Source organism: Sminthopsis crassicaudata, chromosome 6 (assembly GCF_048593235.1).
Source record: "Sminthopsis crassicaudata isolate SCR6 chromosome 6, ASM4859323v1, whole genome shotgun sequence".
NCBI classification, from domain to species: Eukaryota; Metazoa; Chordata; class Mammalia; order Dasyuromorphia; family Dasyuridae; genus Sminthopsis; species Sminthopsis crassicaudata.
Window position 1 is genome coordinate 166,935,852 of NC_133622.1, and position 27,763 is coordinate 166,963,614.

General features: G+C 34.6%; 1 protein-coding gene across 1 annotated transcript; it reads left to right on the plus strand.

The window, feature by feature from the left end:
- The first annotated feature begins 1,091 nt into the window (after positions 1 to 1,091).
- On the plus strand, positions 1,092 to 27,241 carry LOC141548033 (sulfotransferase 1B1-like). Its single transcript, XM_074276797.1, has 9 exons — positions 1,092 to 1,227; positions 1,359 to 1,511; positions 8,380 to 8,549; positions 14,261 to 14,380; positions 17,546 to 17,643; positions 23,776 to 23,902; positions 24,358 to 24,452; positions 25,979 to 26,159; positions 27,104 to 27,241. The coding sequence occupies exons 3-9, from the start codon at positions 8,405 to 8,407 to the stop codon at positions 27,214 to 27,216; spliced, it is 879 nt and encodes a 292-aa protein (XP_074132898.1). The 5' UTR covers positions 1,092 to 1,227; positions 1,359 to 1,511; positions 8,380 to 8,404; the 3' UTR covers positions 27,217 to 27,241.
- Positions 27,242 to 27,763: the final 522 nt, after the last annotated feature.

A 27,763-nucleotide genomic window follows, 5' to 3' on the forward strand; every position in this document is an offset into this window, starting at 1 on the left:
GACAGGTGGAGAGATTAAAGGTCATAGAGAAAATGAGAGTTGCTCTCCCTGCCTCAGAACTCATCCAACCTCCAGTCAAAAATCACAATTTGTCTAAAGTCCACATCTGACTAAATGGCTCAACCTCCCCCACACTCAGTAAATCACAAAGTCTCCCTTCTATCTCTAAAATAAAATAAAATCTCTCTCTCTCTCTCTGTCTCTCTGTCTCTGTCTCTCTCTCTCTCTCTCTCTCTCTCTCTATCTATCTATCTATCTATCTCTCTATCTCTATCTCTCTCTCTTTCTCTCTCTCTCTCTCTCTGTCTCTCTCCCTCCATCCTCTCTCTTTCTCCTTTTAAATCCCTTCTCATTCAAATACTTTTCTACTTCTCCAATCTTCTTACACCACGGTCCCTTCCAACACTTACCAACTATTATAGCCTACTCTCTGTCCCTTGAATGCTAATTGAATTTTGTTTTACTTTATGGTTCTTTTTTTTATCTGTGCTTTCTTTAGCAACATGACTAATACAGAAATGTTTTATATTACTATACATGTATAATCTATATCAAATTACTTGTCTTCTGAAGGAGGGAAAAGGAGAGAAAGAGAATTTAGAAATCAAAATTTTTTGAATGTTAAAATTTTTTGTTTACATGTAATTGAGAAAAAAAACTAAGTGGAAAATTCCTTGGAGACATAACTGCAACAATAAGCTAATCTTACAAACTAACAATTGCCAAAATGTGAATGTGGTAGGGAAGGTGAGGGGAGAGGAAGGAACAGCATATATGTGATAGTGTTCAGATAATGAGTGCTTTGACAGGGGTCCCATAATGCTAACATCTTTATGCAAAGGAATGGCCTTAATACAGCCATCCAGTGAGAAAGATGGAAATGGGTCAAGTGCCCCCCTGGCCCTTCAGATAATATTATAAAAATACCACAAAGTTCAGGTAGGATAGACCTAACCTACTGCATTCCTTATTGGATTTTTTTTTATATAATTTTACTCCAACAAGCAGAAAAAAGATCTTTTTAAAAAATAATAACTTGTTCAGTCTTGCTCCTTGAGATTACAACTTTTTGTTTCTTCCTTGGCTCCATGCCCAAGGCTCTCAGCCTTGTTCTCAGCCAACTGGCGCTCCCTATTTTGTGTCCAGGAACTCTTGTTCAACTCTAGACTTTTAACTCCTTACATAGCAGCCACTGCAGAATTTGCACGTTTCTGTTTGCTCTTCCTGGTAAGCCTTTGACAGGGAGGGTGGGATATTTATTTTCTTCCTATGCTGATATTTTTTTCTTGCAAAATCGTTTCTATGAGCCAAGTCTACCCTTCAATTATTTCTATGTGCTTTTCCTCAAATCCTTTGAGGGTTTTCAAGTGGATAATAGACGTGTCCCAGGAAATCCAGTTATCCAGGATTTCATCCAGTTATCAAAAGCAGAAGTGAAACAGACTGCAACCAGAAGAAAAAGGGAAAGAAGGCTGGTTTGTTGAGCAAAGACTGAATACTTGATCCAGAGGGTAAGTCCTTTTATTCTCATCCAGGACTTTTTTCATCATATGTTTGTGTTTTTCAAATATTTAAGTTGTCAGACAAAGGACACTGAAGAACACAGAGATTCCAGCATTGGAGAACCTGAGATGAAATCTGGGCTCCACTACTATATGCATGATTTTAGACAAACATGAAGAGATTCGATTCAATGATTCTCAGTCTTTGAGCCCCAGATTTTTTTGGCAATAAATACATATCTAGTCATGTACTTTTATGTAGATGGATTTAACATAAAAAAGAAGTAACTCACACTTGAAAACATTGGGAAGATTTCTAAGGTCCACTCCAGCTATTAACTGAATTAATTGGATTAGATTTATCAAGTAACTTTGATATAAAGTGCCTAAACTTTTGATCAGAAGGAATCTTAGAGATTATCTAATTTATTTTGCAAATGAAAAAAATAAAGTTCTGGAAGGAAATGTTTTGTCACATTTTTAAGGAAACACTTTGGGCATAAATGATTAGTAGTAGTGAGCACTAGAACTCAGGTCTCTGGATTTTTCTGTTATACCACATCGTATAACACATAATATGTTAAAATATGTAAATATATGATATTCAACTTCCACTCCAAATTCTATCTTCTGAAAAAGAACCTTAAAATGTATGATATAGTTTATTGTGGGCATTGTTCTCTTGGTCTTGCCTCTTTACTCTTCACACTCATATGTCTCTGGATTCTTTACATTCTTCCTTTTTTGCAGTATGATTAGCCATTCATCCTTGGACAGACATTTATTTTTGCTTTTTTGTTCTTGCAAATAATGCAAATAAAGTGGACATCACTGGATGCATGGGTTCTTTCTTGCTTCAATTAACCTCTTTGGGGCAGGATCCAAGTAAAACAATCTCTGAATCAGAGGGTATGAACAATTTGTAACTTGTCTTCCATACTCCCAAATTGTTTGCCAACTGGTTTGGACCAGTTTGTAGCTCTACCAGCACTGAAATATCACCTTGTCTCTTCCAGGACTCTCTGCACTACCTCTACAACATTCCCTTTTCTTCTCCCTGTTTTGAATCTAATTTAAAACACTACATCCTGTTAACACACCTCTTTTCTCTACCTTTTTTGGTCACAGTACTCTTGGGATCTAAAGTTGCTGAAGTTTATTTATAGATTTATGTCATCCTTGAATATTCTCATTATTAAAATATCCCTCTTTCATCTGGATATACATCTTCTAAAATGTAAACTAAGCAGAGAACTAGTCTGAGGCCCGGTTTTGCTAGGATTTAAACACTAGTATTGCATTGAAAATTAGAGGAAAAAACTCTCATCACTCCACACCCAAAAGTTAGATATTCCTCCAATTCTGTTTTTTCCTATTTTAGGCTCTTAGGAAAGTTTTAACATAAAAAATATTACCCAAGAGCCTCAACTCCAGCCACATAGAAGCATTCTAAGAACAGTGTTTTGAAGCACTGAGAATGTAATGAGGAGTGTAAGAGTTCCTTCACAAAAACTTGTCACTTAAAAGTCTTGAAAACAGGAAACAATTTTTCTATTGTGATCAAACTTTAAGTGATTTTAACCAATCTATATCGAAAGACACTCAGCCTTGGAAAGACTCATTAACTGATGTGCACACTGGGCTTTCTTTTTTCTTTCCTTCCTGGGAAACACAGAGTAGCAGAGCTGAGAGATAGAGCCAGCATTGGAACTAGGGAAAACTGAACTGGAATCCTATCTCTGACAAACTGACATATGACCATGGCCAACTCACTTAACATCCTAAGGTGGCAGGCTCACTAACTGCACCATGGATAGAGCAGTGGACCCAGAGTCAGGAAGTTGTTGTGGTTTGCTGTTATTCAGTCTTTTTTTTCAGTCTTTGTGAATCCCTCCCCCCCACTTTGGGATTTTCTTGGCAAAGATCCTAGAAAGGTTTGCCATTTCCTTCTTCAGCTCATTTTAGAAATGAGAGGAACCAAGGCAAAGATCCTGAAGACTGAGTTTAAATTAAGCCTCAGACATTTCTTAGCCAGCTGATCTTGTGGAAGATCAGCCTACCTTAGTTTCCACAGTTGTAAAATAGGGACAGTAATAACACCTATCTCACAGGGTTGCTGTGAGGATCAAAAATAGTAATATTTGTAAAAAGTTTTTACCACAGTGGCTGCCACATAATAGGCTTATTCCCTTCTGTTCTTTCTAACATTGTGAGAAGTTGTTGACTATACAGAAAGTTCCTTACAGTGATGAAATCACTTCGCTGGACCCCTTTTCACCAAAAAAACACTTTTCTGAAGTTTAAATATACTTAAAATACTGATACAATAATATATGATGTTTGAGTCTTATTTCCTCTTTCAAAAACATCTTCACAGCCAAGATTCTTTAGGAGGATTTTCCTGATCCCACTAGTTAGTTATTATTTCTCTCCTCTTAAAATTCTTTTGTATTACTTTTTAAATAAATTTTATTCAATTTTTGTTTTTACATGATTTAAATTTCTTCTATCCTCTTTTCTCCCAGAGAGCTTTCTCATATAATAAAGAATATTTTTAAAAGAAAAACAGCAAGAAATGTAAAAAATTAGCAAAACTTATTAAATACTTTGAAAGAACTCATCATATATGCAAAGTTAAACACTTGTGGATCTTCACTCTGCAAAGCAATAGGAGAAAGTAGCTTTTCTTATATGTTCTTTGGTGCCAAGATTGAATTTTGTAATTTTGAAACATTTATTTTCCATTTTGTGGTTATTTTCATTTACATTGTTATAGTCATTGTACATAATGTTTCCTTGATGCTGATTATTCAAATTTGCATCAATAGATGTAAGCTTTTTTATGCCTTTTTTATATTGATCTTATATTCCATAGAGCACTAGAACATTCTATAACATTAAATGTATCATGAATTGCTTTTTGTATACTCTGGGAGCTTTCTCACCTGTATGTATGCCATTCCCCACCTTCCAAAGCCTGTAACTTCCTTGGAAGCAGCTTAGTTTTCCTGGAGCTATCAAAATCAATCTCAAGAGCCAATTGTTGAATTCCAAGTTTTTTCTAAGGCTACAAATCAGGACTTGATTTAGTTTTGATGACTTTCTAAACTTAAAAAAGTGGTAGAGAAAATGTTATTAATGCAGGTTAAATTTTAAAGTGTATTTTGTATATATGTCCAAAGGATTATAAAAGTGAAGATATCCTTTGACCCAGCAATAGCGCTACTAGGTCTGTATCCCAAAAAGATCAAAATAACATAGATAGATAGATAGATAGATAGATAGATAGATAGATAGATAGATAGATAGATATAGATACATATATAGATAACATATACTTTAACATATTTGGCATGTATGGGACTACCTTCCATGTAGGGGAGGGGGTGGGGGAAAGGACGGGAAAAGTTGGAACAGAAGGTTTGTGATTGTCAATGCTGAAAAATTACCCATACATATATCTTGTAAATAAAAAGCTATAATAAAAAAATAAAATTAAAAAAAGAAAGAAATATACAGTTGTGGTTTCCTCAAAGGCCTATCAGAGGTATGTAAACTCTTTTAAGTCTTGCCAAATCAAAAAGACTTCAAGTGTCATATTAGTGACACATTATAATTTTCCTTTTTTTAAATTTTTTCAAAGGTTTTGTTAATATTCCTTTCATATATATGTATATATATATATACATATATATGTATATATGGGACTTGGGGTGATTGAAGGTAGTAAGGAAAAAAGCAGTAAATGTGAAAAGTTCAATATTAGAGAGGAAGAAGATTGAGTGAGCAATTGGATGGAGAAAATAAGAAGGCATGTGAAGGCTTGGCCTTAGCACAAAGGAGTATCACTTCATTGTCAGAGGATGGATTAAAGGCCAAAAGAATGGAGGATGATAGAGTCGGGGGGGTTTTGACATAAAGAGAAGGGGCAACAGGGTTCACAGCAAATGACAATTTTCTTAGTTAAGTTGATCAACAAAGAGAATAGGGTAAGGGGAAGATGTGGAAGGCTTGAGGAGAGAAGACATTCAGAATAGCTTCTGTGGGAAGTGAGATAATCACTTAGGGAGGAATAAAAGGACTGCTTATTGCCCTGAGACCCCATTTGTAGTTAGGTGCCATAAATCTACAGGGTAATCCAGTCAGTCTTCTTAGGTGACATTCTTTAATTCCATTTACCATCAAATAAGTAAAGTGGAGGAAGTCTTTGGTGAAAATAATGCAGGCCTAGGGTTTGGCAAGATTGGTTGTATTTAAGCAAAGCAGCTGGGGGATCCAATAGAACAAAATAATGTGTAGAGTTGAATTAGCTATCTCTGAAGGTGAGAGTAGGAGGAGTGAAAAGTGAAATCTCAACAGGATAATGTTCTAAGAATGTAAAGGAAAGGAGAGAAAGGAAATTGAGGTCAAGATTATGGAGAAGAACAAATTTAGGAGAGGTGAGGCATAAAGAAGGTTAGGCTAGTAAGAGATTATGGTCAGATAGAGGGCTGTTAGAGGCTGTTAATAAATAAAGTAGACCTCTGTAATGATGAAATCCATGGACTGACAATATTTGTATGTGGTTGAGAATAAGTATAAAAACAAGTCATGTATTAAAGAGATTGAGGAATTGGGAATTTAGGGAGTGTGAGGAGGCATCAACACATATGTTGAAATCTCCTAGTATAAGGGCATAATTTGAAGAAGAAAGGAAAAACATCATCCCAAGCACTGAATATGTTGCCTTGTGGAACATGGCATGAGGCCCCATATGCAATAGTCAACAGGATTTGCAAATTTTTAATAGAAAGAACTTCAAAGGAAGTGAGGCTACTGAGCAATGAATGAAAAAGGGAGAAATTTCAAGTGTTAGTGGTGAACAAGTATTCCACTTCTACAGGGTCAATGTGACAGGTAATATGAGTAAAAGTAATAGAGAGGATTATCAGGAGCGCAATGACTTCTGGAAAAAATCAAAAGTCAATGATAGCAAATCAATAGGTAAATTAGAATTCCAGAACAAAAGGAAATGTGTTCACTATGGCACTGGAGTTCTAGAGGGCAGCAAGGAAGGAGTGGATAAAGTTAGAATGGGGGAAAGTAGAGTGATAAAAATGGGGATGAGAGCACAGAATGATAGAGGTCAGGGAAGAGTTTGTTGTTTGATGGCTAGTGATTAAGTTATACAGAAATAAAGAGAGTGACAAGTGGTGGGGATTTGCTAGTTATAAAGGTAGAGGGTGGAATGTAAATTATAGCTGCCAATCTTAAATAACAACTGTACCACTTATCACAGAAAGCTGTCCTGAGGAAAGTGGTTTGTAAACCCAAAGTGATATAGAAATGTGAGATAATATTTACAAGATTCCCTCTTTAAGACTCTCAAAGGAAATATGAGAAATGATTAGCAAATTTCCATTAACATTGGAAACTCTTAAGAAAATTTCCCAAACAAAGCCACTCATTATACAGAAATCAATGATTTAAACAAGGAGAAAGTGAATAGGAATGTAAGTCATGCAGCCTGGGAATTTTAAGACCAGTTTTCCCCTATAGGGCAGCAGGTAGCATAAAAGTTAAAACACTAGACTTGAAGCCAAAAAGATGGAGGCTATTTGGTGACCCAGCCTATCTGACTATCCTCACATATTTTCAGTCTGACCCCCCGTCTCCATTAACAGTATCCCCAACTTGAATAATTAATACTCATTTCAATGCTAAATGCAACAGAAATCTTGTCCAGGGATTCACCAGGGGCTTTAAGTACAGACTTCACAACCCTATTTCCATTTGAATATGAAAAAAGCTTCCCAGTTCCATCTGTTTCTATTACAAATATATGTCTTCTTCAGAGAAGAAAAGCATAACAAAAGAATGAAGGGAAGCAGCAAGGGAGTAGAGGTTTTGTAATAGAAGTACATAGAAAAATGGGGGCTTTTTATATTCTTAATCATTAAGGATCCTTTCTCTACATCCCAAGAACCATCTTCACCTCAAGGAAGTCTTTTTGTTCTCTCTGACCAAAGACATTCCCTGTTGTCTTCCTAAATCTGAAGTTTTGATTGCCAAGTAAAATTGTCAGGTGATATAGATTTGAACATTACAAAAATGTAATCTGGAATGGTTATTCAAGCCAAGGGACAATGTTTTTCTGAGCTAAGTAGGAATTTGACTTCTGCAGGCTCAAATAATAAGGTTTTGCATTTCCTTTTAATGATACTTTATTTATTTGTTATATCTCAGGGATCTTAAATGTTTTCTCCTAAACTGTGAGATTACCCTTGGGTAAGGAATGGATATACTTTTTTTTTATGTTTAGGGTTTGCTTTTATTTATCCTTTACCTATGCTACAGATATCAGGAATAAAATATTTTAAATAAATAGATATAATTATAATTAGCCTCTTCCTTTTTATGGCATTATAAGCAAAATGAATTTATAATGCATATATATAAACATATATATATATATATATATATATATATATATATATATATATATATATATATATATATATATTTGAACATATATTTAAAGGCAGAAAAAGATCCTCAAAACTCAAAACTCATTCTAATTTATTTCACCAGGATGTACAAGTTTTTTATGGACAGAGAGTAGATATGATTTTGTTGGAGGTGAGCCCCAGGTTGGGGAAAGATGCCTACATTTTGATTATTTGATCACAATTTCTTTGGGGTCATGGCACTAGTCTTCAGGATAATAGTCACACTGTTTGGTCTTGTATTCGTGGCCAAATTCAAATTCAACCCGGATTTATATTCCTTCCTCTTCTCTTTTCTTCCTTCTCAATGTATCCTGAACCTATATAAATTTCTGCTTTTGTTCACAATGTTTTGCTAATCATGTTCTGGTTTCGTTTTTCAATTTTAAAAGTACACATCCACCATCTAACAGCAGAATGAGTTCTCCAGATTTCATCCGACGTGATTTCAAGATTATCCATGGCTACCCCATGGTTTATGCCTTTGCATTAAACTGGGAAAGGATTGAACAGTTCCAATGCAGGCCAGAAGATATTTGGGTAATCACTTATCCCAAGTCTGGTGAGTATCATGTCTTTAAAAGAGATGTCTGCCCCAGATTCTTATTTCCTTCCCCCCTACAACTTTTTCCCCTTCAATCTTCACAAATCACTTGATTTTTCAACACTGATATAATTATGATATAACAATAATAATTTTGTTGCTGTTTATTCATGATCAATTCTTCATGTCCCCATTTGGGGTTTCCTTTGCAAAGATAGTGGCTTGTGATTTCTATCTCCAGCTCATTTTACAGACGAGAAACTGAAGCAAATAGGATTAAGTGACTTGCCCAGGACTGTACAGCTAGTAAGACCAGATTTGAATTCAGGAAGATGAGTCTTCCTGACTCCAAGCCCAGCTCTCTATACACTGCTTCACTTATATACTCTTGTTATCCTCAACAACATTTCATCTTCACATCAGCCCTGTGAGATGTAAAGATAGGTAGATAGTTAGATAAATACATGGATAATCAGAGTTGATTCAAAAAATATAAAATTAAGTTCTTGTACCTCCAGTTAAGAACACTTGCCTAACTAACTTAGAAGACACACATATACATATATACATGCATATAGATATATACACATATATATACATATCTAAAATATACATACATATATATATGTATGTATATATATATATATATATATATATATACATATATATATATATATATATACACACACACACACACACACATATCTCATAAGATTAACATGAGAATCTTTGGGGATGATGTATATCCATTGGGATGATATATATGAAAGCCCTTATAAAGTATAATGTCTTATGCAAATGGAAGTTGGGAGATGTAAATCTATCAGTGACTATGAGCATATGAGGAAGTCAATGGCTTTCTCATTCCTTCTCTTGTCCATGTTCCTACACTATCCTTCTTAGCCTAGAGATCTCAGGCTTCTTGCTTCTTTTGTTTGATTTGTATCTATATATCTCACTGCCCCCCCACCTTCTGAAATCCCTCCATAAGTGTTTCTTATATTTTTCCTCTCCTCTAGCAGATAAGTTCTTTTCTGTGAAGACCAAGTTAGCACCCTGGATACCTTAGAATCAGCCAGAGATAAGCAAAAATCCTTGGTCTTTATTCTTGGTCTTAAGGGTAGAAGTGAAGTGGATGAACGCAGGATCTGAACTCCCTCTCCTTCTCTACCACCAAAGGTGACTGGCTTGTCTTACTCCATCCCCTAATCCTTCCCACAATTCTATGTATACACCAATAGATTGAACCAGCACAGAATAGTGGAAAGGGCCATTTTCCAAGCATATGCTAATAGAGTATTGTCCAATCAGTAATTAGCCTTAAGTGGTCTGTTGTCTGATCTCAGTGCATCAACTCAAAGTGTCAGCCCTTTACACTTTTCTTTTATAGTTAGTTCAATTCCTTTTTTTCCCTGAGACTGAATTATTTAAATTTTCTCTCATTTTGTTGCCCTGAATATTTTTTATTTTTGTCAGTAATCAGTCATTTCATTTATTATTATTTTTGTTGGTAGATGAATAGGAAAATAATATAAACAAAAAGATTATGAAAAGAAAATCAAACAACTGGAAAAAGAGTCTTAATGAAGAAAATGATGCTATGAAAATTAGAATTGGGGCAAGGGGAATCCAGCAATGTTATAAGTGACCAAAAAAATAATAAAACAAAATAGAAAAAAAATGAAAAAATCATAAAAAAATATGAAATATTCCCTAAGAAAAACAACTGCTCTGAAGAGCAAATCAAAAAGAGAAAATGTAAAAATAATAAGACTATCTTAAAGCTATAATAAAAAACAAGGATCTTAATACAATAATGCAAGAAATAATTAAAGAAAATTGTCCTAAAGTGTTAGAGCAAAAGGGGAAAGTAGAAATGGAAAAAAATCCACCAATCACACCTGAAAGAAATCCTACAGGGAAAATCTACAAGAACATTATAGTCAAATTCCAAAACCCCTAAGCTAAGGAGAAAATATTATGAGCAACAAGAAAAGAAATTCAATATGGCAGAGACATAGACTCTTAGTTAGATTCACATACCAAAAAAAAAAAAAAAACACATGTCAAAAAGCAAAAGAGGTGGGGTTGCAATCAAAAATATCAAAGCCAGATAAGATAAGCATAATCCTGAATGGAAAAAATGGAAAAAAAAATTCAATGAATTGACAGATTTTCAGGATTGTGTTGCAAAAAGACCTGAAAATATGGCATATAAAATCCAAGAGAAAGATAAAGTAAACATCAAAGACTAAGGGACTCAATAAGAACAAACTATTTATATTCTGTATGTGAAAATGTAGACTGTATTCTAAGATTGTCATTAGTAATTGGGCAATTCAAAAGAAAGATTAAGGTAGAGTATGATGTGATTCTCAAAAGCAAAACTATAATGTTCTGATTAGCTTTCTGGAGGTCCTCCGAATGGTCCTTGGTTTCAGCAGAATGATCACCACAAGAATATTAGGGAATAAAGTACAAAGTCTTTATTATCTCCTTCACAGTCTGTCTCCTTCACCTGGGGCTGGGCGACCTTCAGATGGGCCTTGGTCTTAGTGGAGAAATGCAGGAGGCAGGACAGCCACAGGATGGTGGGAGATGGAATGTCTTTTTCAGTCCTTGTTGGCTCTTATATACCTTATTGTAGTACATTATCATAGGTCTCAATCTTGTAGAATAGGTGTAAACTTGTAAAACTATACTAAATACTAAGTACATGTAAACTAGAGAATCATTATCTTAATTCCACTGAGTTAATATCTTGTTGTAAGATTAAATCAATCATACTGAGCCTTAAGTACACCTTTTCAGAGTTCCTGCCCTTTACATCTCCTACTTTCTTTTGTTTTAGAACAAAGGTAGTCACGCCCTCCCTTACTTCTCAGGGAGGTGAGAACCCCAAAAAGGAGGTGATCACACCCTCCCTAATGTCTTAGGAAGGGAGGTGAAAAGACCAAAGGGAAATGGGGGGGGTCAAAGCAGATTTTGTTAGCAGGTTTCTGAAGGGTCTCACTTGAAACAGGTATAAATAAATCCATCAGCATGGGAGGTATTACACAAGCACATAATAATATAAAGCAAGCTAGTAGTGATGTAACAAACAACATGAATCAACATGAGGAATTATACATGTCCATAAATCCTAAAAATAGTCCAAAACTAATCTATTGTCCATTATTTCATGTGTCAGGGAATCCAATAATTCCTGCAAGTTTTGAAGTCCTGCAATAGTCTCATCACATGTCAGGGAATCCAATGATTCCTGCAGATTTTGAAGTCACATCAACAATTTTTGATGTTCATGAGTCAATTGCCATACACATTGGGCTAACAATCATGTTTTTTTTACTGACACATGTAGTCAGAGATGGAACCAACCAGTGTTTTTTGAGTTTTTTCCTTTGTTTCGAGGTTTTTCTCTTTTTCTGTCTCTCTCCAATGGACAAGGCGAATATGGCTCATTGGCATCCATCTGATTCCTTCTCCATCTGTAAAGATACGAGCAAATCCTCTCCCCCAAGCAGTTAACCTATCTAGTCCTTTCTATTTACTTTCTAAATCTCTTCTCGTCACCTGGCAATTACAGTGAAAATTCTTGCACTGGACACTGTATTTCTGGTGGGTTATAAAATCTGTCTTCTCCCCAATTGTAATCCCTTTCTCCCATCAGATTGTTTTTTGGCTGATTGACCATGTAATCCCTTTCTTGGCTGATTGATCATAGTAATTATTTCATACAAATGAGGTGCAACAAGAATAACTGACATGAAGGAATTAGAGGGGGGAGGAAGACTGGTAATTCTATTGTCATTGGGAATGGGTTAAAGATGAAACAATACATAAAGGAGAGAGACAGAGACACAAAGAGACAGAGGGATGCAGAGAAATAAGGATATAAAAGTGTTCTACATTCAGAAAAAAATAGGATGGTGAGGAAATAAAATAGGGGTGGGTGGGATATAGAAAGTAGTATATTAACAGGAATGGGATAAGGAGAGTTGATGGTAATGGAATAAAGAGGGAATATATTTGGAAGGCATTGAAAGTCTTCTATCTTCAGCTAGAAACAAGAGGGAAAGGGTAGGAGAAGAGGATATAGAAAGGGTGCTTAGAGGGGGGGAAAGGCAGAGGAGAGGAGGTTAAGTAATAGTAGGGCATGGTAACGGTGGAAGTAAAGCAGAGTAGATGGGAATAAGAAATAAACACAAACATAATAAAGATCAGGATTAAAATTGGTTAGGTATAAAAGCAGGGATAGTAATCATGATCTCAGACAAAGCTATATCTAAAATAAATTTAGTCAAAAGAAAAAATTAGGGAAGCTACACTGTCAGCCATATTAATCAATATTGTTTTAAACTATTTAAAATAACTAGGCAGAATAAGGTTAGAATATTTCTGTGGTGTAAGAAAAGAGTTGAGAGATTAAGAAAAAATGAAAAGACTCAGACTTATGAAGGAAGATGCTATCCACTTTCAGAGAAACATACAAGGATACTATGCAGATGTTTATGAAAGGATATGTGTGTGTGTGATCATAGCTATCTATGTGTTTTGTGTGTGTATATATATATATACATATGTATATGTGTGTATAGTATTAGTATTGTGGTGTTCAACTTAATATATGCATTTTAAAATAACACATAATAGTCATTGTTTTATAGACAGCCTCTTTTTTGTTTTGTTTTATTTTTGTATATAAAAATCTTCATTTTGATGATTTGTCAAGTTCAAACCAAAATAAATATTCTTAATGAGGGGAAGGGAATTATACAATTATCTCTTCCACATAGTGGCGATTAGGGGTACAGATCTGGAAAATGAACATAAAAAATGTTTTGACCCTTCTATTTCATACCATACCAAACACTTACTAGTTAAGTAACCCTGAATAATCCTGTTTGTCTCACTTTCCTCAGCTGTAAAATGAACTAATAAAGGAAATAGCAGTATCTTTCCCAAGAAAACCTCAAATGGGGTCACAAAGAATCACACACAGCTGAAAAACAATTCAACAACAACAAAAATATATTTCACCAGACTGTTTAAAGAACCAAATAAAAATATATATGCAAAGGGTTTTTCAAACTTGAGAGTGCTTGCATAAGTGCCAGCTACTATGATCTTCTCTGGGAAATCTTTCCCAATTCCTCTAATTTTAGTATTTTCCCTCTGTTAATTATTCCCTATTTATCCTCTATAGAACTTGCTTGCTACCTGTTTGCTTGTTGTCTCCACCATTAGATTATAAGCTATTTGAGAGCAGAAGCTATCTTTTGCCTTTCTTTGTATTCCTGTGTTTAACACAATGACAAACACATAATAGTCTGATTCCTTAATAATATTTTTAAATTTATTTACAGACTGATTATTGACAACAAAAACTGCAACAAAATAAAAATAACAATAATAATAGCTAATTTTATATAGCCTGTGAGATTTATAAAATGCTTTATATATATTAACTCATTTGATCTTCACAACAACCCTGGGAAGCAAGTGCTATTATTAAGCCCATTTTACAAATGAGGAAACTGAGGCAGAATGCAGATAAGCAACTTTCCCAGAATTACCTGGCTAATAAAGGTCTGAAGCAGTATTCAAAGTCAGTACTTCTTGACTCTAAATTTGACCCAATGTTCGCTGACACCCAAGTATCTCATTACAACTTTCACCCTTGAATACAACTTCATTGTATGACTATATTATTTTTGCCTTTATTTCAGGTACCACATGGATGAGTGAAATCATGGACTTAATTAAAAATGATGGCTTTCAGGAAAACGTTCCAATTACTGAGCGTATCCCAATGTTAGAGTCAGCAGCTCCTGGAATATTACCCACAGGTATTTACCCTATAAATGCTAGCTAGCTATTCTCATTATTAATTATGATTATCTTTCTCAAGGATAAAGTTGCTAAAAAAAAAAAAACAAACCCTCAATATTTTATCCTAAGAAATAGAAATAGATCCACTAATTGTACAACAGGATTATAATTGCTGCCCATTAACTTAAAAAAGATATTAACATTATCATATCATTTGCCTTCTCAATGGGCACAGGAGGGATTTGGGAGGGGAAAGAATTTGGAATTCAAAATAAAAAATAAATCTGAAATGTTCCCCCAAAATAATTTATCTATGTTCCATTACAATTTCTTTTTTTTCAATATTTTCAATATTTTCTTATTACATTTTAAGTTGATTCAGATCACACTTGAGAATGTTGAGGACAACAACTTAGCCCACTGACCATGAGTTTGATATAAGTTCTAGCTGCTGATAGCAACAGCAGCAGCAGCAGTAGTACTAGTAATGGTAATAGTTGTAGTAGTGGTAAGAGTAATAGTAGTAGTTTGTAGCCATAGTAAATAGTAATTGTGGTAGTAATAGTAGTAGTTGTTATAATGGTGGTAAAAGTAGTAATAATAATAGCAGTGATAGAGGCAGTTGTAGTAGTAGTAGTGGTGATGGTGTTAGTAGTGATAGTAGTAGTTGTGTTCCTAGTAGCTATTTACAAATATAATTAATAATAGCACTTACTATGTACCAGATTTACAATTATTTCCTTTGGTCCTTACAACAACTGTTGGAGGTAGGTGCGATTATTATCCCTATTTTACAGAGGAAGAAATTGAAGCAAACCACTATTAAGTGAATATACTCCAATAAACACACATTTGCCTTAATGCTAATTGGCCATAGCACAAGGTGCTGCCTTAGGCAACCACATAGGGGATGAATCTGCCTATAGTTATCATCAAAACACACTCAGGAAACAAAAGTAGTCTGGTTTAGTAGTTAGAGGATTTATCTCAAATTCAAGAAGAACTGGGTTCAAATATTGCCTCTAATCCATCCTGGCTGGTCAAGTTATTAAACTCAATATTCTAGAGTCAAGACAACTTTCTAAGACTATATAAATTGTAAAGCTGCATACTACATAGGTAGAAGGAGTTTCCTCATCAGGAAGTTCCCTATCCCAATCACCCTCTAATTTTTTGGTCTCAGGATCCCTTTTTGCTCTTAAAAATTTATGAGGTCCCCCAAAAGCTTTTGTTTATGTGGACTTATGGTCTATACCAATATTTACTGTATTTAAAATTAAAACTGATAAAAAAATTAATATTATTCATTTATTTTAAAATAATAACAAATCCATCACGTCAATATGTTACTTTATGAAAAATAAGAAAACTTATCAGTGAGAAAAATATTGCTTTACATATCTTTTTTCAAAACTTTAATGTCTGACTTAATAGAAGACAATTTGATTCTCCTATCTGCTTCTGCATTCAATGTGTTGCAATGTTATTTTTGCTGAAGAAAATCCAGACTATACAGATATTTAATTGGATATGGCAAGAGTATTTTAATAGGCAAATAGCATCTTAGTATTCATATAAAAGTAGTTTTGACTACAAACTATTAAAAGTAGTTTGATATATAGTTTGACATCTATATGACTAAAAAGATATCCAAGAAATCCCAAGGCTCACTCTTTGAGAACCAATGCCCCATAAATTCATGGGTCCACGCTTGTGATGGAAAACATCCTTGTCTCAGAGGAGGCTGTGGTTATTGGAGAGGCTGGGATCACTTAAGTTAGAGAGTCCTGAGCTAAAGCAGAGTCTCTGCAATATCTGGCACCAACAAGACTAGTGCTCAGGGTGAAGGTTCCACCTGGCTGCCTAAAACCAGCTCACTTAGAAAATGAAGCAAGTTAAAGCTTACATAAGGATTAGTTCCAGGAGTGACCACTATGTCTCTAGCTTAAGCAAGAAAGGAAGTCTCAGTCTTCAAAAAAATCAACCCACAAGTCCAGACCTCATTTAATTAATGAGGCACATATTGATACACAAGAAAAATACTTTTTATTCCCCATAGTATTAATTTCCATGTAAATTACTTCAAGTTTCAGAAGGAACAATACATGGACCTGGAAAAATGTACTTCTGGTCTTCATAGCATATCATAGAATCATAGGCTTAGAACAAGAAAGGCCATTAGAGACAAATCAAGTCCAAGTCCCTCATTTTAAATAAGAAAACTGAGGTTAAAAGAGATTAATTGACTTGACAAAGTCAAATAGTAAACATAAGAGAGTGGAACTTAAAGCCAGGGATTTCTGGCCATGAAACTTCTGAATATATACTTCTATGCAAATTACTTGAAGGTTAGGAAATATGGAGCTGTAGTGTTTTCATTGAGCAGTTACATAATGCAGTGAATAGAACACAAGGCTTGGAGTCAGGAAAAGTTCAAATATGGCCTACAAAACTTACTAATTGTGTGACTCTAGGCAAATCACTTAACCCTGTTTGCCTTAGTTGCCTCATCTGTAAAATGAACTGGAATAAGAAATGGTAAGTCATTCACGTATCTTTGTGAAGAAAATCCTAATTGGGGTCATGAAGAGTCAGACATGATTAAAAATGACTGAACAAGAAGAAGTGTTTTCAGTGTCCAAACAAGTGTTTTCAGTGTCCAAAGTCAACAACTCAGTCTCTGAAACCAGTCTTCCACAATGTTGCTCAGTCATATAGTTGTCTAACACTTGACTAGGGTCACATAACCAGGAAATATGAATCCAAGTATTTCTGACTCCAAGTCTGTGTTCTGTCCACTACTCCATGTTACCTACAAAGGGTCATATTAGCCAGATAGTGCTATTAGCAAAAATATTTTTCCTTAGCTTTGAGATTATGGTAGTTCTTTGACCATTAAAGGGGACCATGCATGCATAGGATCCTCCAAGACACAGCTACTGCTTTCATTCAACTGCAGCCTCTGTTTTCAGTGATCCACTCGTGAGTTGACTCAGTTAGGAGGAGTATGTGGAGAAGGGATTCCATCCCAGCTCTTCCCAAAGACAACTAGAGATTGGGTTAGTCTTGCCAAGCAGATAATACTTTTCAGAAAGTTTCAGGAAAACCATCAATTAAGACAAGATAGGGGAATTTCAAGGGGAAAATCTAATTTCTACATGTATTGAATGGACTTTTCTCAGGTACAGAGATTTTAGAAAAGATGCCATCTCCTCGATTTGTGAAGACTCACCTGCCAATTCCCCTCCTTCCTAAGAATTTCTGGGAGAGCAACAACAAGGTAACCCCAGCCTTGAGAGACAAAGTAGATTTTTTATAAAGCACCAGAGTAGGAGATAAAAGACCAGGGCCTATATGGATTATAGTGCCTGCCTGGCCCACCTAAAGAACCATATGTGAAAGTGCTTTGCAAACTACATTGATAGACAATGCAAGCTTATATTATCATCTGCCTTCCCACTCACAATTCTAAGAGCATAGAAAGGTTAAGTAATGTAAGCATTTCTTCCAGCTTAGCTTTGTTCTAATTTTCCAGTTAAATCCTCACCTATATGACTCCTAATTTCTCAGCAAAGAGAAAAGTGTGGTCATTGATAAGTGACAAAGGCTGGTGGGAGAAACTTTATACTTGTTAGTTTGATGCAGCCCCTCCCTTCAAAGACTGGATTGGTTCATTTCCTTCAGGGTTACAATCTTTGATAGGCCCACTATATGTCTCCCCCTAACTATGTATAAGCATGCCCCGCCTCCCTCATCATGCATCCCATGTTCAAAAATGGTGGACAAAGCAAGCAATAGTGATTTGGTCAAGTCAGGTCACTGATTCCAAATAGTTTGGGTGGGATTGGCTATTTTAAGTTTGTGGTTTTCTCAAAACCATAAGATTCTTTCTGATTGGCTGAATCCTTCCTACCCCCCTAATTCTTTGTATGCTCAAGGCTTCTGAGATTGAAACTTAATCGTTCTGTGGAATGTTACCCTTCCTTAAGCTCTCACTTTCTGAAAACCTATTGGACAGTGGTACCTATTATCCTATACTACCTCAAAGCTTGCAACACTTGATGGAAACCCAACTTTTCAGTATTTCTCATATCACTTAAAATGACTAAATAACATCTCCAAATGGAAAAGAACCTGATCCCAAGGATGTTTTGGGGGGAATGCAGCCTGAAGGGTTTTTTATGCCCCAGGCAATCAGAAAATCATCACTTCCTGATCCAATCCAGTCTCAAGGATGGTTTCCCTGTCAGGGAAAAAACTAACAAAGCCTCCATAGCAGATATGGTTTTACACAAAGTCTATCAATTCTTCTAGGAAGGAAACTCTCTATCTATCTATCATTCTGGGGACTCCTTTTTTCCCATGGTCCCTACAGGACTTAAAGTACCAAACTGTGGCCATGGAGCAAATCCATCCAGCCATTTGCTCTTATACTATCAATGATCTAAAAAATGTTTTTTTACATTTTTAAATAAAGTTAGACTGTGTTTTAAAATGTAGAAATCACCTTCAGCTTGACTCCAAGTAGAAAATCTCCAATGATTCATGTTTAGTCTCTAAAAAATTAAGTGTCCCTTTTAGAAAAATACCCACAATATAAAACAAATCAGATATATGACTATTATTTATTTTCTCCATGACAAAAGAAATGCTTAAAATACAAAAGACTCTATAAATTAAATATCGGGGAAGGAGTTCAGGGGGGTCAAGGGAAAAAGCATAATCTGGGGATAATATGATGGCAGGAAATACAGAATTAGTAATTTTAAAATGTGAATGGGATGAATGCTCCCATCAAACGGAGACAGATATCAGACTGGATCAAAAATCAGAACCCTACAATATGTTGTTTACAGGAAACACACTTAAAGCAGGGAGATACATACAGAGTAAATGTAAAAGGTTGGAGCAGAATCTATTATGCTTCAGGTAAAGCCAAAAAAGCAGGGGTAGCTATCCTTATCTCAGATCAAGCAAAAGCAGAAGATGATCTAATTAAAAGAGATAAGGAAGGAAACTATATGCTGCTAAAAGGTAGCATAAATAATGAAGCCATATCAATACTAAACATATATGCACCAAGTGGTATAGCATCTAACTTTCTAAAGGAAAAGTTAAGAGAATTGCAAGAAGAAATAGACAGTAAAACTATAATAGTGGAAGATCTCAACCTTGCACTCTCAGATTTAGACAAATCAAACCACAAAACAAATAAGAAAGAAATTTAAAAATTAAATAGAACATTAGAAAAACTAGGTATGATAGACCTTTGGAGAAAACTGAATGGCGATAGAAAGGAATATACTTTCTTCTCAGCAGTTCATAGATCCTATACAAAAATTGACCATATATTAGAACATAAAGATCTCAAAATTAAATGTAGGAAGGCAGAAATAATAAATGCCTTCTTCTCAGATCACAATGCAATAAAAGCTACATTCAGTAAGAAGTTAGGGGTAAATAGACCAAAAGTAATTGGAAACTGAATAATCTCATCTTAAAGAATGACTGGGTGAAACAGCAAATTACAGAAACAATTAATAATTTCACCCAAGATAATGACAATGATGAGACATCATACCAAAATCTGTGGGATGCAGTTAAAGCGGTAATAAGGGGAAATTTTATATCTTTAGAGACTTATTTGAACAAAATACAGAAAGAGAAGATTAACGAATTGAGCTTGCAACTTAAAAAGCTAGAAAAAGACCAAATTAAAAACCCCCAACCAAAAATTAAACTTGAAATACAAAAATTAAAAGAAGAAATCAATAATATTGAAAGTAAAAAAACTATTGAATTAATAAATAAAACCAAGAGTTGGTTTTATGAAAAAGCCAATAAAATAGATAAACCTTTTATAAATCTGATCAGAAAAAGGAAATAGGAAAATCAAATTGTTAGTCTTACAAATGAAAAGGGGGATCTTTCCACCAATGAAGAGGAAATTAGAGAAATAATAAGGAGTTACTTTGCCCAACTTTATGCCAATAAATTTGATAACTTAAGTGAAATGGATGACTTCCTCCAAAAATATAGGCTTCCTAGATTAGCAGAGGAGGAGACAAATTGCTTAAATAGTCCCATTTCAGAAAAAGAAATAGAACAAGCTATTAATCAGTTCCCCAGGGAAAAATCCCCAGGACCAGATGGATTTATATGTGAATTCTACCAAACATTTAAAGAACAATTAGCCCCAATGCTATATAAACTATTTGAAAAAATAGGGGATGAAGGAATCCTACCAAACTCCTTTTATGACACAGATATGGTACTGATACCTAAACCAGGTCGATCGAAAACTGAGAAAGAAAACAATAGACCAATTTCCTTAATGAATATTGATGCTAAAATCTTAAATAAGATATTAGCAAAAAGACTTCAGAAAATCATCCCCAGGATAATACACTATGATCAAGTAGGATTTATACCAGGAATGCAGGGCTGGTTTAATATTAGGAAAACTATTAGTATAATTGACCATATTAATAATCAAATTAATAAAAACCATATGATCATCTCAATAGATGTAGAAAAAGCATTTGACAAAATCCAACATTCATTCCTACTAAAAACGCTTGAGAGTATAGGAATAAATGGACTATTCCTTAGAATAATCAGGAGCATATATTTACAACCGTCAGTAAGCATAATATGCAATAGAAATAAACCGCAACCTTTCCCAGTAAGATCAGGAGTGAAACAAGGTTGCCCACTATCACCATTACTATTCAATATAGTACTAGAAATGCTAGCCTCAGCAATAAGAGCCGAGAAAGAGATTCAAGGAATTAGAGTAGGAAATGAGGAAATCAAACTATCACTCTTTGCAGATGACATGATGGTATACTTAGAGAACCCCAAAGACTCTGCTAAAAAGCCATTAGAAATAATTCAGAATTTTAGCAAAGTTGCAGGATACAAAATAAATCCACATAAATCCTCAGCATTTTTATATATCACCAACAAAATGCAACAGCAAGAGATACAAAGAGAAATTCCATTCCAAACAAATGTTGAGAGTATAAAGTATTTGGGAATCCACCTACCAAAAAATAGTCAGGAATTATATGAGAAAAATTACGAAACACTTGCCACAAAAATAAAGTCAGATTTAAATAATTGGAAAGACATTCAGTGCTCTTGGATAGGCCGAGTGAATATAATAAAGAAGACAATACTCCCCAAACTAATCTATTTATTTAGTGCTATACCAATCAGACTCCCAAGAAACTATTTTAATGACCTAGAAAAAATAACAACAAAATTCATATGGAAGAATAAAAGGTTGAGAATTGCAAGGGAACTAATGAAAAAAAAGTCAGATGAAGGTGGTCTAAGTGTACCTGATCTAAAGCTATATTATATAGCAACAGTCACCAAAACCATTTGGTATTGGCTGAGAAATAGACCGGTAGATCAGTGGAACAGATTAGATACAAAGGACAAAAAAGGGTACATCTATAGCAATCTAGTCTTTGACAAACCCAAAGATACCAACATTAGGGATAAAAATTCATTATTTGGAAAAAACTGTTGGGAAAACTGGAAATTAGTATGGCAGAAATTAGATATGAATCCACACTTAACACCATATACCAAGATAAGATCAAAATGGGTCCATGACTTAGGCATAAAGAATGAGATAATAAATAGATTAGAGGAACAGAGGATAGTCTACCTCTCAGACTTGTGGAGGAGGAAGGAATTTATGACCAGAGGAGAACTAGAGATCATTATTGATCACAAAATAGAAGATTTTGATTACATCAAACTAAAAAGTTTCTGTACAAACAATACTAATGCAAACAAGATTAGAAGGGAAGTAACAAATTGGGAAAATATTTTTAAAGTTAAAGGTTCTGATAAAGGTCTCATTTCCAAAATATATAGAGAATTGATCCTAATTTATAAGAAATCAAACCATTCTCCAATTGATAAATGGTCAAAGGATATGAACAGACAATTCTCAGATGATGAAATTGAAATTATATCCACTCATATGAAAGAGTGTTCCAGATCACTACTGATCAGAGAAATGCAAATTAAGACAACTCTGAGATATCACTACACACCTGTCAGATTGGCTAAGATGACAGGAACAAATAATGATGAATGTTGGAAGGGATGTGGGAAAACTGGGACACTAATACATTGTTGGTGGAGTTGTGAAAGAATCCAGCCATTCTGGAGAGCAATTTGGAACTATGCCCAAAAAGTTATCAAACTGTGCATACCCTTTGATCCAGCATTGCTGCTATTGGGCTTATATCCCAAAGAAATACTAAAGAGCGGAAAGAGACATATATGTGCCAAAATGTTTGTGGCAGCTCATTTTGTAGTGGCTAGAAACTGGAAGATGAATGGATGTCCATCAATTGGAGAATGGTTGGGTAAATTGTGGTATATGAAGGTTATGGAATATTATTGCTCTGTAAGAAATGACCAGCAGGAGGAATACAGAGAGGCTTGGAGAGACTTACATCAACTGATGCTGAGTGAAATGAACAGAACCAGAAGATCGCTGTACACTTCAATTTGTATGAGGATGTATTCTGATGGAAGTGGAAATCTTCAACATAAAGAAGATCCAACTCACTTCCAGTTGATCAATGATGGACAGAAATAACTACACCCAGAGAAGGAACACTGGGAAGTGAATGCAAATTGTTAGCACTACTGTCTATCTACCCAGGTTACTTATACCTTCGGAATCTAATACTTAATGTGCAACAAGAAAATGGTATTTACACACATATATTGTATCTAGGTTATATTGTAATATATGTAAAATGTATGGCATTGCCTGTCATCAAGGGGAGGGAGTGGAGGGAGGGAGGGAGGGGATAATTTGGAAAAATGAATACAAGGGATAATATTATAAAAAAAAATTACTCATGCATATATACTGTGAAAAAAAAAAATTAAAAATAAATAAATAAATAAATTAGTACACAAAAAAAATAAAATAAAATAAAATACAAAAGACTCAGAAGCACACATTGACTCTTATACTCTCCTGGAAGAGAAGATTCCTGGAAGATTTGTGGAACTACAAAACAGGCATCGGTTTCACATCAGTCAACAAATCAACTAGCATTTATTAAGTTCTTGCTATATGCCAAGCACACTGCTGAATTCTGGAAATACAAATACAAGAGGAAATAAAAACACTCCTATAGTGGAGCTTGAAAGCTGAAAAAGAGATGGGGGAAGAGATGAAGGAGGCTAGAGTGAAGACAGTATAAAGTCCAAGAAGAAAAGGAAACCATATTTGTTAAGTGCCTACTACCCATGGCTTTTGATCTTTACCTTTCCCATTTCCAAAGCTCAGGTTTAAATGGGGAACTCTTCCGCATTCTAGGCTCTACTCCCTATAATAACAGCTCTTTCCTCCACTACCTGCCTATAGGTTATCTATGTGGCTCGGAACGCCAAGGATGTGGCAGTCTCCTATTACCATTTTGACAGAATGAACAAGTTCCACCCTGAGCCAGGCACATTTGCTGAGTATCTAGAGAAATTCATGTCTGGGAATGGTAAGCAAAGAAACTAAGACAAATTTACTGAGGTAAGAGTCTATGCTATTGTCAGAAGTCCCTTAGAGATCAGAAAGTAATCAGTAAATACTACTATCAGCATGATCCTATCTAAGTCATTTTATCCTCTTTAATGTCCATCTTCTTTGTTCTCTCCTTGATGGGATTTTCATGGTTTCCCAAATTCTTTCTTTTTCTTTATGTCTTCCACTAAACCTGTAATTCAGTATTTCTATGCACTTACTTTTCACCATGATACAATAGTCAACAAGAAGTTTCAGGGGGCTGGGAGTGGAGGGGAAGAGGAGAAAGCTCTTTTTTTTTTTACTTCTGAACTTTCATATACAAGATTAAGACAAATTACTAGTATACTTCATGATATATCTAGAAATCTCAACCTAGTATGGGATGCTTCTAATGCATTTTTCCTTTTCCATTTTGTTTTCCAAATGTAGTGAGCTATGGCCACTGGCATGAACATGTCACAAGCTGGTGGGAAAAGAAGAAAGATCACCCTATACTCTATCTGTTCTATGAGGACATAAAAGAGGTAGAATTGACACAATGATATATTTCAGCAAATCCTTTTCATACCACTAAGATGAGAGGTTGATTCCATCTAAAATTATTATTTTTTTTTTCACTGAGGCTGGGGTTAAGTGACTTGCCCAGGGTCACACAGCTAGGAAGTGTTAAGTGTCTGAGATCGGATTTGAACTCGGGTCCTCCTGAATTCAAGGCTGGTGCTCCATGCACTGTGCCACCTAGCTGCTCCCCATCTAAAATTAAATAGGTGATGAAAGGCTTCCATGCAAGATATCTATATTGACCTCTTGTCTTTGATACAAACATCTATTGAATGGGTAATTTCCACCTTATTTTAATTTTTGAAGATTAGTTATGCACAATCATGGCCATCAGAAGGTTCAGCTATAATGGATTAGTTACCAATGAATTAGGTACAAATGATGATGTGATAATTCACATCAAATTCTTTATTTTTTTCAAATTCTTCAGACTAACTTCTTTGAAATCAAAAGATTTGGATTTATATACCAATTCTGATGTTTATTACCCGTTTGACTTTGAGTATGTCAAAATCTATCTCAAGTAAACTAAATGACTCTACACTGTCTTCCTGGGCTTATACTACCAATAAGTGACAGAATCATAATGCATTTTCTGATTCAGTTTATGGAATACTAGATTTAGTGCCAAAAGGAACTTTAAAGTACCTCTGCTCCAAAATCCTCCCTTTATATATGAACACACTGAAGCTTAGAGAGATTATTTGATTTACCAAAGATCAAAAACACAAAGTCTCCCACTACATCTAAGGCCATCACTGGTCATCCAGTCCTATGTCTTATCATTGGATATAGATGACTATGGAGAAGAGAGAAAAGGAGATGAACAAAGTTATTGCACAACTCTGGCTCACTTAAATCCAATTCACTTGAAGGTCAATACATCACCTTCCTGATGTCCCTTAGAGAAGAAAGAGCAAACAACAGTGTCAAAGTTGAGTTTTGAGCCCACATCTTCTTGACTCAGCCCTCTATTCACTGAACCACTTTGATTGTATCTAGCTTTCTCCCACATCTGACTGTTTTGCTAAAATATTAAGAGTAGAGAAAAATGAAGAAATGTATTTTTTATGGAAGGCAGAATAATTGAAATGAGTATGCTTTCCATTTCCAAAAGCAGCATTTATCATGGATCAAAGAAGGTTTTATCTCTGATTAATTTTTAATCTGATAAACATTTATTAAATTTTTTAATTTAAATTCTTTTTCCTTTTTTATCATTGTACAACTTTGTAGTTCAGCTGAGATTTAAAGATTAAAGCTATCAAGATCACAAAGCTTAATGTTGATGAATAATCATCTTACCAAGGGAGTTCACAAGACTTAGAATCAAATGCACTAACAAATATTTACATTGTTGATCAAATAAAAGCATAATTAAAGAGGGAGTTATCACAGACCTTTTCTTTAACTGGTTTTTATTTAATTCATATTACTACTGAGGACCTTCATCTTTCTTATCTCTCAAAATGTCTTCCTCCATCCATAGGACCCAAAGAGAGAAATTAAGAAGGTGATGCAATTCCTAGGGAAGAAATTTGATGAAGAAACTTTGGACAGAATTGTCCAACACACATCCTTTGAAGCCATGAAAGATAATTCAATGGTGAATTACAAGTTACTGCCAACTTCTTTGATGGACCATAATATCTCTCCTTTCATGCGCAAGGGTAAATATTGTCATTTTAAACTTTTTAGTTTCAGACCTACAATTTTATCAATATAGGGAACTCTCAATATGGAAAAACCCTCTACCAATACAATTCAGAGATTTAATGATTTGTCATTTATATTCTAAAAGAATTTTCAGGAGCATTGAAATATTAAACACCTTATCCATAATTATGCAACTATTTCTAAATTAAAGTGATCTATTCTCTATAGCTGAGCTTCTTAAACTGTGGTTTGTGAACCCATAGGGGTTCTCATAACTGAATGTAGGGGTTATGAAATTATGATTTGTTATCAGTAAATATTTAATTTGAACATCTATTACATACCTGTATAAAATTTCTCAGATAAAAAAGGTGTCATGAGTGGGCAAACTTTAAGAAGCCCTGCTCCGCCAAAATTATGTTGCCAGTTAGTACCCCCAAGTTTGAAAATCTAAATCAAAATAATTAAATTAGGAAGAGAAGTTAAAGGTCATCTATAATTCTCTCATCCTATAAGACCCATGGGCATTAAATCCAAGATCATACATCTTATAAGTAAGATTATTATTAATATTATTATTATTACTATTATTGTGGTGGTGGTGGAAAATGTTGTTATTTAATTCTTTAAGACTTACAAGGCACTTTATAATTATGGGAGGCAGATGCTATTATTTTCCCCATTTTGCAGTTATGAATATTGAGATGCAAACAGAGCTAGTTTCTGAGGGACAGATTTGACCTCAGATCTTATCTTAATTCCAGGTCCAGTGCTTTAGCCACTGTATCACCCAGGTGCTTCAACTTTTTTTGAACTTTATTTCCTCTTGTTTCAGTCCATGGAGAAATGGAATGGCTTTCTTCCTCTAGTCATCTTGATGAAGTAATTGTTAGCATTTATTAAAATATTATTCAGTTGGTTGGTAATTTCATTCTTTTTTTTTCTCTTTTGTCTTCAGGGATTGCTGGTGACTGGAAGAACTACTTTACTGTGGCACAAAATGAGAAATTTGATGCAGATTATGAGAAAAAGATGAGTGGAACAACTCTGAAGTTCCGAACTGAAATCTGAAAAATAAAGAAGTTTTGTGCATTAAGTAGATTTGTTGCAATTACATTTCAATAAATATCTCTAATAAAAAGTTTTTCCCCTCAACCTACAAGATAAAAGCAACTATTTTGATGGTACAAATAAGAATAATTGCGTAAGAGAACAAAGCCAAAAGTGGAGCAATTTCTAAGAAATCCAGCTCCTCTCCAACTCCTGACAAATAGTTTTCTTTTTTTTAATTTAATGAAAAATTTTTTTAATTAGGACATCTATTTTTTCCCTAATCCATCTTGCTGTCCCCATTATCCCCTCCAAATGAGGGGGAAAACTCTTGTAATTAATTAATAAATAAATAAACAAAGTAAGTAAGCAAGTAAATAGATAAGCAAATAAAAAAAGTAGATAAATAAAATGAAGCAGATTCACTAATTGACTGTCCCAAAATATTGCATACCACATGAAATGGCTTCCTCTTCCTCCCCTACTTTGAACTGGTTTTATACTGCATAGGCACACCAGTAGGGACAGGGAAAGTATGTAGCCACATGGATCTGACTGAATCAGGAAA

Coding starts and splice junctions, on each gene's coding strand:
- LOC141548033 (XM_074276797.1), top strand. CDS start 8,405: ATGAGTTCTCCAGATTTCATCCGACGTGATTTCAAGATTATCCATGGC. Junction 14,381..17,545: donor TCCTGGAATATTACCCACAG/GTATTTACCCTA, acceptor GACTTTTCTCAG/GTACAGAGATTTTAGAAAAG. Junction 26,160..27,103: donor CTCTCCTTTCATGCGCAAGG/GTAAATATTGTC, acceptor TTTTGTCTTCAG/GGATTGCTGGTGACTGGAAG.